Source organism: Cavia porcellus, unplaced genomic scaffold, assembly GCF_034190915.1.
Source record: "Cavia porcellus strain 051 isolate PalLab524CR breed Dunkin Hartley unplaced genomic scaffold, mCavPor4.1 scaffold_29, whole genome shotgun sequence".
Classification (NCBI taxonomy): Eukaryota; Metazoa; Chordata; class Mammalia; order Rodentia; family Caviidae; genus Cavia; species Cavia porcellus.
Genome location: NW_026947512.1, coordinates 27,368,154 through 27,383,484, shown reverse-complemented (window position 1 = coordinate 27,383,484; position 15,331 = coordinate 27,368,154). Strand labels below are relative to the sequence as shown.

The 15,331-nt window shown below is 33.3% G+C and overlaps 1 protein-coding gene across 8 annotated transcripts in view; it reads right to left on the bottom strand.

The window, feature by feature from the left end:
• The window catches only part of Kcnt2 (potassium sodium-activated channel subfamily T member 2), a 335,807-nt gene that overhangs the window by 125,151 nt on the left and 195,325 nt on the right, over positions 1-15,331 (bottom strand). For all 8 annotated transcript variants that reach the window (XM_063239808.1, XM_063239807.1, XM_063239809.1 and 5 more), the window contains one exon: positions 11,673-11,781. In XM_063239808.1, coding sequence (XP_063095878.1) covers positions 11,673-11,781 — 109 coding nt within the window. The remainder of the gene's footprint in view (positions 1-11,672; positions 11,782-15,331) is intronic.

Here is a 15,331-nt window from a genome sequence, read left to right as displayed (position 1 = left end):
CTTTCCATTCTTTCAGTGGACTCCACTCGCTTAGTGAGCGGCACGTGCTCAGCTTGCATTCCAGCACCTCCTGGCCTTGTGCATTGACATTCCACTGCTGTACATGGGACTTTGGTTTAGAGTAGCATAGTGACTTGTGTGGCAGTTACACTCCATAAATATTAATGTCTAGAGTTACAGGAGTTTGGGAAGCTCCTATGGATGTTCTTTGCATTTATGACTTTTTTGCCTTTTTAAAAATAATTATAATTAGATGGTTTTTGCTGCCTCTCCATATTGTTGTTTAATTTATTGTCAAAATATAAAACTCTTTTTACCATAACTAAAGCATACATTCATTAGTAACACATATTTATCGGTATCCATAAGAGAAATTTCATAAGACAGTAAAAATCCACATTAAGCAATTTTGAAATTCTATGCTGCCCTTATCCCAAGTCAGATTAAAATGCCATGATCATGGTGTATTTATATGTGTAATTTTCAAATTCCTAACAGTACCCCTACACAGTGCAGATACCTTTAATTACTATGTGGAGTAACTGTATGAAGTGCCAAACCACAATATCTTAATTCAATATTATATTTTTAAATTTTATCTCTTTCATAGCATAGATTTTGATTAAAAAATAAAAATGAAAAACAGATCTTTCCGAATTCTGAGCTTGATTTGAAGAATATTAAGTTTCTCTTACTAATGCTGTTAAATTTTATTTATTACTCTTATCATTGAACTACATATTGATCTCATCTTGTGAGATATAAAACAATTTCTTCAGAATGGATTCCCCAGGAAAATTCTCATAATCATATCTCTGTTAATTTTCCTTTAGTGGTGTTCTGCAATATTGTTTTATAGAGAAAGTTTAGTAAAAATAAAATTATAAATCAGGTCAAATGTTCAGAATTGTGGTCAGCTGGCTGCCACCATTCCCACTGAAAAATATATTCAAAGAAAACCATACAAAAAAGTTTGGTATATCAGGGGTCAACAAGCAGAATTTGGCCCATCCTTAGGTAGGAATTTCAGATTTACTAGTTACTAGTTACTTTTTAACTTAATGTAATTAAACTTTGTTCCACTAAGTGTAGACACAGACTTAATTTTCCATTTTGTAAATTTGAAGACATGATTCATCCACTTCCCTTCCATATTTTCTCTACTTTTACTCCAAGATTTTAATTTCAGTATGGCAATTTTTACATTGACAAAAAGAAAAACATCTGTATTTTTCATACTAGTTATAATTTATTTACCTCTTCAAGTTACAAGTAAAGTGCCTGCAAAAAGCAACTACTGTTATGAGTTCACTGCAGAGGCAAAAGAGTACTATCATTACAAGGACCCATTCTCAGTCTCCTGAGCCACTCTAGAGAATATGCCAATAATTTCTTATTTATTTTGTTATATAGTTTAGATTCCTTCAAGTTTCTTGCCTTTATTTATATAAGAGAAGAAACATATACCTCCCATTCTATATGGACCTCTGATTTATTCACATCTTTTGTTGAGATTCATTACCTGAACTGGAACATTTCTCAATGGCAAATTTCATGAATAAATGTCGCTAGCTGTGGTGTTGACATCTGATTTTCATACAGACAAATGTAGAATTTCATTTTAGATGCTAGTTAAACAAAGAAACAAGCAGGGGAGGAAGTCTTGTGGTTTTTTTTGTTTGTTTGTTGTTGTTGTTTTTCCAGAAAATTCTGCAGAGGAAATATGGGCCAGGGGCTTCAAAGTATTGCCTTTAATGCATCTTCTATTTCAGTCATTGAACTAATATGAGTAATTATGTTGGGAAAAACATTACAGAATGTGTAAAAATGTGGAAGGCATGTTCTCTAACTTGAATTAAATTACAACCTATTAAGAAAGGAAAAAGAAATATAATTTAAAAAGACTACAATATATAACCTGGCAAAATATAATAGAATTATATGTACATTCATAGAAAGGAGAAATCACATTAAATTGTGAAGTTTAAAAATGTTCAGGACAAGATATAATTTTTGATTTAAACAAATCTTCTAGGAAGACAGAAGAAATGCTTTCAAAGCAGAGAGAACCACATTTAAAAAAGATATAGAAGGCGGAAACTCCAAAGTATATTTAGGATCATGTTATTTGGAGAATGTGCAATACGTAAGAGAATCATGGGAGGTAAAGATATAAAAATAAATTAGCAGAACGTAGAGCATAGAAAATCTTAAAGAAATATTTACACAGAAATATTGAGATCTAGTTTAACAGCGAATGTTAGGGTATTAAAGGCTGTCCAGGCAGATGGGTGTCAGGCCATAACAATATACCGATCTCTCAAACTATGCCTGACACTCCAGCTCACCATTATATAGCGATCTCTCAAACTATGCCTGACACTCCAGCTCACCATTTCATAAGTGTGCATATGAAGTGTTTCTCAGGTAGTTATATAGATTTCCTAACTTTAGCTATCCCTAATGAAATGTCTTTCTCTGTAGATTTATTTGTATGCATTAGTTTATATAAAGTATAGAGTAAGTTTATGAAGTCTATCATTTCCCTTTCTTATCTCCACACTTGTAGTAAGTTTTTGGTTTTTTGTTTTTTTTTTTTTTTGTTTTGTTTTGTTTTGTTTTTGCCCTGGAATAAATGAAGAAAGGAACACTAGGAATATATAGTTACATGACCTTTTTGTTTTCATGAAGAGAATGGGCTTCTGTAGAACCAGCAGATCTACTAACATAGATAAAACAAAGAAACAGGCAGGGGAGGAAGTCTTGTGTTTGTAGCCATGTTTGTAGCTATGTTTCACTAGAACCTAAAGTTATTCCCCACCTAAAAGGTGGCTGAGTATATCCCCCAGCAACTCATTTGTTGAAGCTCTACCTCTTCCAGTACCTCAGAATGTGGATGTCTTTAGAGATACAGCCTTAAAAAAGTGTTTAAATTAGAATAAACTTGGTAGAGCGAGCCCTAAACCAGATGGACTTGTGTCTTCATAGGAAAGTGAAATTTAGGGAAGGATGAGAGAGAGACATAGATAGATAGATAGATAGATAGATAGATAGATAGACAGACAGACACAGACATAAACAGAGACAGAAAGAGAGACACACAGAGAGAGACAGAGAGCAGGAAAGAGATCAAATGTGGGCACAGAGGACATGTCATGTGAGGACGGTGGAAAAGCAGCCATCTGCAAGCTCAGGAAGAAGGGGCTCAAGAGAAAGTGAACATTGATCCAGGACTTCAAGATTACACAACAGTGAGAAAATAAATTTAAGTTGTTTAAGTCTGCCGGTTTTGAGTGGGCGACCTGGCAAACTAACATCACAACCAAAAAAATCTATGGGGTTAAGAGCAGAGTACTGTGTGAAGTGGGAGAGTTTTAGAAGAGCAAGTGTGATCTTCTACATAGTTTCTGGATGCAATGAAATTCACACTCATAGTAAAAAGGAAGGAACAGATATAGGCTAAAAAAAAAAAGAAAAACGGCTTTTTCATGTAGTTCAGGTGTTGAATGCCAGAAAGTTTCACATCCCTTCCCAGGATGTAGGTAGCTGAACAGCAGCCTATGCGGAAGCATGAAGCAGGGCAGTAGAATTAGTTTTTGTAGCCAGATGAAAGCTAGTGCAGCACCTCACACACACAGACGCACATGCACACGCACACACAAACACACACACATGAAGCTGTATCTGGAATATTACATATATATATCCACTCTAGATATATTGTTGACCTAGTGTGCTCCTGCTCCAAAGGCCATCGGGAGAAGTACAAAGTGACATCAGAGTGATAGTGAGGGGCAGGCATATCCTCTCAGGGTCTTTCACAAGACAGCTCTACAAGGTACTAAGCATAGTAGACACCTGCCTTCACAAGTGTTAGTCACAGTCTTAAGACTCATCAGGAAACTGATCACCAGGTGATACTGGTTGTGGTTACCAGTTGGATTAAGGATAGTTACACTGTTTACCTACATGAGACAAAAAGAGGTACAGCACTTTGTATATTTAGTCACGCACTTTGATAAAGGTTTATCAACACCGTTATGGCTCAGATTTAACTGCCCCTAAGAATCTCATCTGTTTGAAAAGTGATTGGATCATGGGGTGCAACATTGATCATTTCAGTCTTTGAATGTGCTCTTAGGAAGTGGGGCCTAACTGGAAATGTCCCATTGGGGATGCGACTAGAAGGGTGTGTTCTTGGGCACAGAGGTGTACCTCTCGTCTCTGTTTGCTGGCCACCAGGAAATGAGCAACCATGCAAAGAGACAGCTACCTAACTTGAGACTGAAACTGGTGGAAACTGTGAGGACAATTAAACTTTTCTTTTAAGCTTTTAAGGTGTCAAGTAGCTTGTCGCAAGGACAGGAAAGCCAACTAAGGCATCCACTTGCTACTGTCTGAAGGTCATGAGATTGTTAATAATGTGGAGCCATACGGGTTGGAACATGACACAGGGTTTGAAAAAGAAGTATGTTACTGATCTCATACATGACAGATGCAACTGCAAATTATACAATAACCTAGTAATGCCAATTATAGTTTGTATTTTTAAAGTTTTATCAAATATAATTCAAATTACATATCCAAATTAGCTGACTTGTGGCACTCAAATGTATTAAAATATTAAATTTGTGTGCGCACATGTGTTTGTGTGCATTGTGTGTGTATGTGTGTATTTTACAACAAAGTAAATGCTCTCATGCTGACTTGCACTCTATTTTACTCACATGCAGGAGAACAGTGACTGAACTAGATTTGGCAGATTATAAAATGTAGTTCTCTGTCACAATTTTTGAGTGTAAAATTTCCAATAGGGCTAAAGATAGTTCATTTGAACATGCTTTCCCACCCGTTTCTTCTTTTCCTTTCTGGCAGTCAGGATGGTAATTATAATCCCTATTACTTTTGAGAAACTTTCTCTTCCACCCACATGACAGCTGATTCTCCAGCCTCTCTGTGAGCAGCCCAGGATTAAAAGGAGACAGTCTCCCTCTAACTTATCTCTACCTCCTTCCCTACTTCCCTTTTTAGAGATCTTGCTGGATCCTCTTCCTGATGGCAGAAATGAAACTGGATTTTCCTTATCTCTCACCCCTGTGAGTAAAACTGGATGCCCTGGATGTTTGGTATAACAGAAACAGGAAGACTAATGACTAATTTCCATCTGAAGTCATGGACCTAATGGTCTGAGAAACACTGGGGGTTTCTGACTACTGTGATCCAGACTCTGTGTGTTTAAGGCAGTAGGATATAGGAAAAGTGTTTCTTTTCTTTTTTCTTGGTCTGTATTTCTTCAAAATATATATTTTCTTAAAGATTTTATTGGGAGAACTCTTCCAATCAAAATACTATCTGAAGATATGTAAATTAAGGGAAGTAAAATATTTAAAAGTAAAATTTTATTTATTTATTTATTTAGGTGCTGGGAATCAAACTCAGGACCTCACGCTTGCCAGGCAGGCACTGTGCCTCTGAGCTATATCCCTGGCCCCAAAAATAAAATTTTAAGCCCTCAGTCTTCCCCTGTCTTTCACTACTTCCACATTTTGAATAGTATCAGTTACTTACTTTGTGGGACACTCTCAATATAGGTGGGTCTGATATTCTCTCATAATTAGGAAATGGTAGTAGAAATAATTGTCAGATGTACTTGAAGACTCATGCTGAGAATGTTAGGACTTTAGCAACCTTTAGAGACAGACTACATGACTTTTACATAAATGGATTTATTGTAGGTATTCTAGAGTATTTTGGGTGCCAGGGGCAGAATGTTATCACTTGTATCTAGATATCCCCCTAAACCCTCATGAAGTCCTAGGTGGGGAGTTTCAAAGATGACTCCATTAGGATATGTGACTGTGGATTGGGGTCGTGATACTGCAATTAAGCAGTGGATAGCGGAAACCAATCCTGAGTACAGGAAGCACCAATCAATACGCTGACTGTCTGGTGGGATATAAAGGAAGAGAGGGAAGGCTGGCTTGGCGCTGCTGCTCCTGCTGCTGGCACCTTCTGCTTGCCCTGCCATCCACTGTTCCTTTCCTGCAGTGCCCCTCTGCCTTGCCGCCCTGCCCTGCAGTCAGCTGACTATGCACTAAAACCCCTACGAACTGTGAGCTGAAATAAAATTTCCCTTTTAACTTTACATGTCAGTTATTTGGTCCAAAAAACAAGAAAAGTAATAAAAACACAAACCCAAAGCAGAAAAAATGCTGTCTTTCCTAGTGCATCAAGTGAAAAGCTACATAAACTTAACATATCTTTTTTTAGTTTTTTGGTTTTTGTTAGTATTGGTAATTCAACTCAGTGTCTCAAACAATAGGTGTGGAAGGTCTTCTGACGTATCTTTTTATTGGTGACTTTTACCTTGATTCCTTGTTTAGGGTGGTATTTTGTTGGTTTCTCCACTGTGAATTTATAATTTTTTTCTTCATTGTTATAAAAATCTTGGTGACATATGTTAAGACAACACAATTATTCTGCTTCTGCTCAAATTCTGCCCACTAGTATTAGCACTCATGAGGGTACATAATGGTGACTGAATATTTTCCTCTTTCATTGTCTTAGTTGGAATTCTTCAATGAGAAAGAGCCACCCCTTTCCCTTATTTAGTTATTACATGACATTACCAATCAGTATGGGGTCCTGGATACTTGCTTTTTTTTATCATTACTTATTGTGTAGCTCGAATTGTTCCACCTTACCCCATTATAAACTAACTCATGTTAGTTTGAGCCCTTGGATTTAGCCCCACACCATTCTGAGAATTCCTCACTTTCTGGTATCACAAGATTTTCCAGACTCATTTTGTACCTTTCTTTTATAATTTTTTTAATTTTTATTTTTTGGACCCGGGATCGAGCTCATGACCTCACACTTACCAGGCAGGTGCTTACACTACTGAGCCAAATCCCCGGCCCCATTTTGTACCTTTACTAAACCAGTCCTTCACTTGATCAGTATACCAAGCAATATAGGTACTGTTTTTAGAGAATGATTTTAGTAATCCAAGATCTGAGCACAAAATGTGCTCATTGCTAGTCACTGGTAGTCAAGGCATTGGCTTTCACTGTTTCTAGGCTTACTCAGGGAGAGTCAGAAATTTTGTGTCACATACTGTGACAGGCACACACTAATGGAGATCTATAGGTCTGTATATACCTTTTTGTGCATATGCATAAAAAGTCATGAATTTAAACTGATTCCAGTCACATTCATAGAAAGCACGGCAGATTTGACTAGGCTAAGGAGAATGGAGGTTGGATAGGTTTCAGAATCAGAAAATATACATTAGTAGAAAATCTGAAGATATTAAAATAAAGTCAATAACTTAACAATACCGACCAGTTAAGTTTTCATTTTGATAACTGTATTATTATGACAAAAAGGATGGTATTAGGGAAAGTTTTATAAAAGATATATGTAATAATGCTCCATATCATTTTTACAACTTTTCTGTAAGTTTAAAACAAGTTCAAATAAAATTGGGGAGAAACAATGTTTAAACTAGTACTTCTCAAACTTCTCTAAGAATGTAGTTTAGTTTTCCAAGTCAAGTGTTAAGATTCATCCAAAAGTTCTAATTCTGCCTTGGACTACAAATTTGGCAGTTGTATCATAACAAACCACAGTTTATATACCACACACAAATTAATTACACTAAATTCAGGCTTACTGTGTTTGCATAATGCTTTCGGATTTTTTTTCAAAACTCTTACGCAATCTCTGCTGAAATAATTATTTCAGATCTAAAGTTTACTAATCATAAATGCTCATGATATAAAATTGAACACAACCAGTTCTCCACAACTTTACAAATATTTTGCTTTTCATTAGAGGTTACAATAAAAGTTTGAAAAGTGAGAAAAACTACTATGAATGAGATATTCTTGAATTTTCTTCCATTCTTTAACACCTTAAATATTTTGGAATCAATAAATAAAACTTAATCACTTGTGTTTGTAAGTTAATTTTTTTCTCAAATAGCATTACAGCAATATTCAGATCTGCTACTTAATTCCATTGGTGAAAATAACATGTTTTCTCAGTAAAGTAATGAAGGGTTTCTTAAGAAATAACCATCTCTGAGGAACATATTTGCAAAATTACAAGCATTTTAGAATTGGTTCTGCTAACCTATGGAAGTTATTTTACTCTTTACATCTGATATATGTAAGGAAAGTAGGGTATGTGTTAATGGGATTATGGGCATGTAACATCTAAATGGGTTTCATACAGTTCTGGATGAGTCAGGGTAGCACCACCCTGGGAGTGGGTGATACCAATCAATAGGTTTATTTATATGAGGATGAAAGACAAATTCATGTATTTATGTTTTCAGCGTGGATTTCACCAGTTTCAAACCACATTTTAGTCAAGCCTCAGAATCATTCAATGATGTCTTAACCTAGAGTGACAGGCAATATTCATTAAATGCTTTATAAGACCCCAAATGATTTGATGCCATTTTCTTCAAATCTCAGCTTTTAATATTCTCCCTCCCTTAACCTGCTCTAGCCAAGTGGATGTTTTACTGTTCTTCAAATCATCAGAACTGTTTTTTAAATCATCGGAAGTTCTTTCTTGCATCTTACAGTTTTTGCTTCTCCCTGTCTGGGAAATTTATATATCAGACATTTAAATGGTGATTTCTTTAATTTGTTCAGACCTTTGATAAAATATCAACTGCAAAATGAGTTTTGATATGTCATTTAAATTAAATTAACTGCCACATCCTTGCCCTGCTTTGTCTGCCTTTATTTTTCTCCAGTATTACTTTTGATTTATTTGTCCCATTATCAGAACAAAAGCCCCTTGCAAACAGGGAATTCCTGTTGCTTTACTCTCTATCTCCACAACATATGAAACACTTTTGTAGCTTGCTTGTCATTCAGTAAGTAATTTCAGAGCTGATGAAAACAGTAATGAATTAGGTAAAGATTATTAATTTTTACATAAAATGAACAGAAATTTAACTGCGCATGTAATTCGCTCAATATTAGTTGGGTTTGGCAGTCAACTATTTCTGCCAAAACTAGTGTTCTTTCCTCTTTACCTCATTTCCCTTCTAAATTTGTGAATTCCAATCACAGTATGAGCCCTAGAAGACAACATTTTGTTTGTAATTGGGACATATGGTTTCCAGAGAGTTTGATTTTAGGTATTATCTTAGTAAAAGAAGTTTCTGGATCATACACTTTATAATAATGATATACCTATTCTTGGTTTCAAGACATAGCATTAAACTTTCAAGAAAACAATTATCAAAATAAATATAACATAAAATCTATACTGTAGGCATGCTTCATATTTCCTTATTTTGATAGTGCCAAGTTTATATGCCAGATTTGGGCACTTTAATGAGTACCATGACTTTCATGGTAATTTTCATACAAAATTTAGGTTATTAATGTTAATTGTATGACTCAATATAACCTCTGCTAAGTTCCCTTGGTTTAACTTTCATTCATATGATATGTAACCTAATGATTTAACAGGAATAAATATGTGTGTATGTTTACCTTGCCAACAGATATAATTAGAATTAACCTCATAATTAAATACAAAAATATAGTTACATCTTTAATTAAAAATTGAAAATCAGAGTTTTGTCACTAAATATGTAATTTTTCATTATAAATCGTTACTGTGTGTCAGCATGGAAAAACTGCATTGGCTACTCCAAAGCCTTTCAAAAATCCCTTCTCTTTATTCTTCTACATAAGCGCAGATACTTGGTACAGAATACAGTTGCTAAATATGTCAGATTAAAAAGAAACAAATACAAGGCTCTCCAATGGCAATGCTGACCCCCAGACTGTGCAATGTATAACATGAATGTCATTACCACTTTACCCAGCTATGATGGTAATAGATCATGCATATTTGTAACTAATGCACTTTTCCATATTAAGTGCTAGCAAAATAACCATGAGTCATCTTTTTCTTCATCCACTGTTTTCTAAGGAAAAATATAATTTTCTCCTTAACAAGTTTAGCTTTTTCAACCTCTGGATTCCATCCCCTACTCTCTCCTTGCATTTTTAATCTTTATCTTTACTAATATTTACCTCAAAAATGAGACTTTAAAAGCCAGAAAATATATATATATATATATATATATATACATATATATATATATATATATATATATACATATATATATTCATATAAGCAAACATATATGAAATAGAAGCTTTTTTTAACTTCTCTATGTAATAGTGTATAATTGTTTCCTTTCTTGGATTTGTAAATGAGCCTAATAAAGTGACAGTCTCCAACATGTTTCATTTCCTTATCACATCTTTTTGCTTATCTGTTCTCAAAATGAGAAAGTGTCTATGCTCAAAGTTGTTTTCTCAGAAGTTCCCAAATACTAACAGCTTTCTGTTTGCTCAGTGTCCAACAAACTAAAAACATGTATAAGTGCAACAATCCAGTTCTTCCGAGATATTATTACTTTTTATTTCGTTACATTATAAATCTTCTCACCAAGCAAAGTTAAAGTATTTACGAGTTATACAATGTAAATTAACTTCAGTCTATGAGTTGTGTGAAATATTACTAGTGGGCCTTGTTTTCTCATTTGTACATAGAACAATACCACATTTTCAGAGTTAGTTTTATAATCTATGATAAAGATAGTATGGAAAAATAATGAAGACATAGGCGAGTTTTACTGGCTGCTCAACTAACGTCTAAACAAGCTTGCATGAAAAGTGTTGATCATATTTTTCAAAGAACAAACAATTTTCATTCATGTTTTGGTACAACTTTTCCACTGCACAAATTAAAGGCTTGTCAATGTACAGAATGGAAACACTTCTATTCAGAACTTGAGAAAATTGCTCCTGGGAAATTTTTTCTGTCTCAACAGAACAGAAATGCTTTAAAATATCACTGGACACTTGCTATTTTTATGCTTTTAGTAATTTATTCCACCTACTATAAACCCAAAGGAAGAATTTTACTTGTCCTGGATTTATTTCTCTTGGCACTTCACTTAAATAACCATCAATTAACTTTTTCAAAGCATAGGCACAAGTATAGTACACAGCAGAATTTATTTAGAAAATCAATATTTTTGTCTGACGTACAGAATTAGGAACAGAGAAAGGAATAAGATGAAATGCATTGTTTTTGTGTCTTTAAGATTAGTGATTATCTTCACTCCTTATATTTCCTTGATCATAAAAGTTAAAACTATATTTTAAGAAACTATAAAATAAATACATAGGAACAAAAAGTTTCTGAAGATATAAAATTCTCTTATCCACCTTTAACTGCATATAAAATCATTTACTTTAAACTATTTTTTTTTTCCTTTTTATTTTTTGGTACCAGGAGTCAAACTCATGATCTCACTCTTACCAAACAGACACTGTGTATGCTGAGCCATATACCCAATCCTGTACTCATTTTTACAATTACTTTTAATAATAAAACGCTAAATGCAACACATGATTTCAAGGTACTGAAATAAGATAGCAAAGGGCTATCAATTTTCTATATTTGGATCCGTAAAGCATATCTATCAGATAAAGGTAACTCACAGAAACATAGTTACATATTTAGTTGAAAATTTTGGCTTATTATATTTCTAATCACATAACCTCACATTATTTTTAAGTAATTTAAAATGTTACTTTAAAGAAAAAAAAATATATACTTACTGCCCTCTAGAGGTATGGACCAGTAGTGTAATAAGTGTAGATGTGGCAGGGCATATACAGTTTAAAGCTAACATGGCGTATTTAAACTCTTCTTCACAAACAACATGATCTGTTTAAAATAAAATAGGTAAATTAGAATAATTTACCTTGGGAGAATAATATTTTTAAATATTTACAATGAAACATAGTGCATAAAATTGAAAAATCGCATTAGAGACTTACTCATCTTACAGATGTTTTATATGTGGAATTGTAACCCCAGGAAAAGTTTTATAAGATAGTATTAGAGAATGGTTTAAATGAGTGAGAGTATAAGAGTGTAATCCTAATTCCATCTTTAACAAACCTGAAAACTTTTGATAAAATGCTTAATCTTCCTATGCTTCATCGGTGTAGTGTAGCTGGGTTAGGAACAGAGTCTAGAATATGCGTCTGATAACTTGTTAAGTCTCCTTTATTTCTGATCATTTCATGGTATGAAAAACAATAATACTGTACTGAGTTTCCAGATTTATAAGCACATGGCATTTACCTTGAATAAAAATAAGAGATTTTATTCTGGGAAAACAATTAAAATATTGATCAACAAAAAATAATGCTAAAATAGATTCAAGTGGAAATGCATTTGATATTCATATAAAGTCCAAAGATGGTAACTAAAATAATGGCAACTCAAATTCAGTGATGTAAAAACATTAGAGTGTGCTGGAGATGAAACTTGGGGAGGAGGTGCAGGTTGTACCTACAGGGTACAGTGCAACTCAGTCCAATTATATCATCCTTTTATGGGAATAAGCATCCAAGAAGCTAATTCTTTAATTTTTGGCAGAAGTCATTTTTAGAAAAGTGAATAAAATATTACTTCTATTAAAAATAAAACAGTTTATCAAGTAAGCAAATATAACTGGAAATCGAGTACTGTATGTTTCAAATTCTAAGGCAGAAAACATTTGCCTTAGTTAAAGAATAAAAGATAGAAGATGTCAGTGAACTTGACCAGCAAACTGAAACACAAACACTGAATATGTTAGGAATAAACAAGCAAAGATTACTTGGGAAGTAGTTTAGCAAATGCTGTGCTGTATTAATAATGACCCTAGTCTTGTTTTTGTAATTTGATGTATAAAGGACTTCATTATTTTTTCTTTTCCTTTAAATTGCCTTAATTTTTCTTTTCACATTTCTTAGAAAAATTATATACTGTAACTACATCTCAGAAGTAACTCTCAAAAATGTCTAGGATATCCTAATATATGTCTTTTTCTCTCCCCATGAGTATGTTGCAAGATCTTTAAGAAAAATTATAGAGGTATATAACCAGAACACTTAATGGTTTTTGGATTTTCTAACTCAAATTTTCAAATTGGAGAAGTGTACTTAAAATTTACAAAAGAACAGTGCATTTAAACCACAGTTTTGATAGTTCCAAGTTATTTTCTAATGTGTATGCTCAAATCTCTGAAAATCATGTAAAAAACTGCTAAGTGCAGACTGTATTACTTTAGAATCATGATAGCAACACAAAAAGGAACCAAAATTTCAAACCAAAAATCAGAACATATGATCTGAGAAAACTATGTACATTTATAATAATATAACACAGAATTTTTAAAATTCGAACTGTAATAAAAAATTTAATTAGCATATGGGCAATATGACAGTCAATTAACTTTCTCTTAATGCAATATACAGACAATATTTTTTTCCAGTAAGGGAATGTGAAGATATATGATAGTCATGAAATACTTTGAAAATGCTCCTTTTTATTTTCTTCACTAGTTAAGAGAGAAATATATGGTCTCTACTCTTCCTGTTTTCTTAATGAACTTACTAAGTGATGGATATGGAAGAATTACATTGCAGTAGCTAATTTTTCAAAATCTGTAGTAATCCATATTATACTAATATAATCTGTGAGAACTGAAAAGAAAAAGGACTAATAAATTTCTGGTAGTCATTTTTGTTTTTCCATACTTTTTCTTACCAAGGTAAAGATTTTGTAGTATCCATCAACCATTAAAGCTATAGGAACAGGTACGACTATTAATAATGATGATTCACACATAAATAAAATGTATACTAAAATGTTTTAGATTGCTTTCTCTATAGAGAGAGTAATTGTATAGAGAGAGTCATCATATATAATATCTATGGACACGAAGGATTTAGAGATAAAAAAATTTGCTTAGAATTTTGTGACAGTAATATAAATTTAAGACTTTTGATTACTATTTACTGCCAATGTCAGCACTAATTTCCTACACTGTAATTGGTGCAACCATCTCTCTCTTCCATTGTATTAGCATGGGTATTCATTCTTGAACATTGAACAACCTGAATACTATTATTTCCTTCTTTCTGTTTTCCATTAAAATTGGGATCTTCATTATTTTAAAAACAGTATAGATAAATTTACTCTGAATTTCATTCCAAAATAGTACAGAAGTGTCGCAAAATATTTACTGTAAAAAGAATGTAATGTATAAGTAAGAAAAAAATTACTGCTGCATAAAAGTATATATTATTCTTATAAAAGTAAAATCAGTACTCTTCATTTTTTATTTAAAAATCTGATTAATCTCTATGGATAGCAAACACACGGAAAGGCAATGATAGAACATTCAGATGGATAATAATCTTCAGTAGCATACATTACACAAAGCTGTAACTCAACCTGTAAAACAGAATTGATTGTCTCTAGTTCTCTCCTCTCAGATCTAAATACAACCTTCCTCTCGGAACAATTTTTATTATTACTCACTAACATCTAAGCTTAATTTTAAAAAGTAAAAATAGCTAGATTGAGGGTGAATTGCCAGAGTGCTTTTCTAGCATGTACAAAACCCTGGGTTTGGCACACTGCATCAAAAAACATTTTATTTTTACATTACTTCATCCCTCGTGTCCAAATGTGCCATGGCAGGCACAGTTTATCGAGGGTCACATTTGGGTAATCTTAACTAATAAATGAATATTCATTCCCAGTGAATATTCTCAGTCATATTACCGCAAAAATTTGTTCATCTACAACAGAAGAAATAGGAGACTTTATGGGAATAGATGTAAATTGGAAAAACAGGTTAGTGAAAGCTTATGGAAGTTAAGTTTCTCTTCATCCAGCTCTATTTTTTGTTGTTTTTTAGTGAAATACATGGAAATGACTGCTAAGGAGATTAGAAATTTGAAATGGCAGTTACTCTCTTACCTGATTTACTTACTTTAACCACATTATAATTTACGGAAGTTAAATTTAAGCAAATAGCATGCTAGCTTCAATTAGGTTTGACTTTTGACAAACAAGTCCAGCTAATATAGAGTACATCACCTGAAAATGAACTCTAGGAATGTGTTACAATGATGTGTGTGGTGTGCCATGGAACTCGAAGGCTAAGAAGGAATAACAGGACATGAGATGCTAGTGACACTAAGTCAGTAGGATCAATGACTTTCGGGAATCAACATGGTCAAATGTAGTTGAGGTTCCATATTAGAGAGTATTAATTAGAAAGATAGAGGGTGTTGGTAAAAGAAGAAAAAGGTATTAAAACTGGAAGTAACAGAAAGTTTCTACTTATTTTTAATGACATGCCTAGAGTAGATTATCATCCTAGGAATTGCTGAGATAGGATGGTGGGCAAAAAGAGAAATTTTGAAAGAAT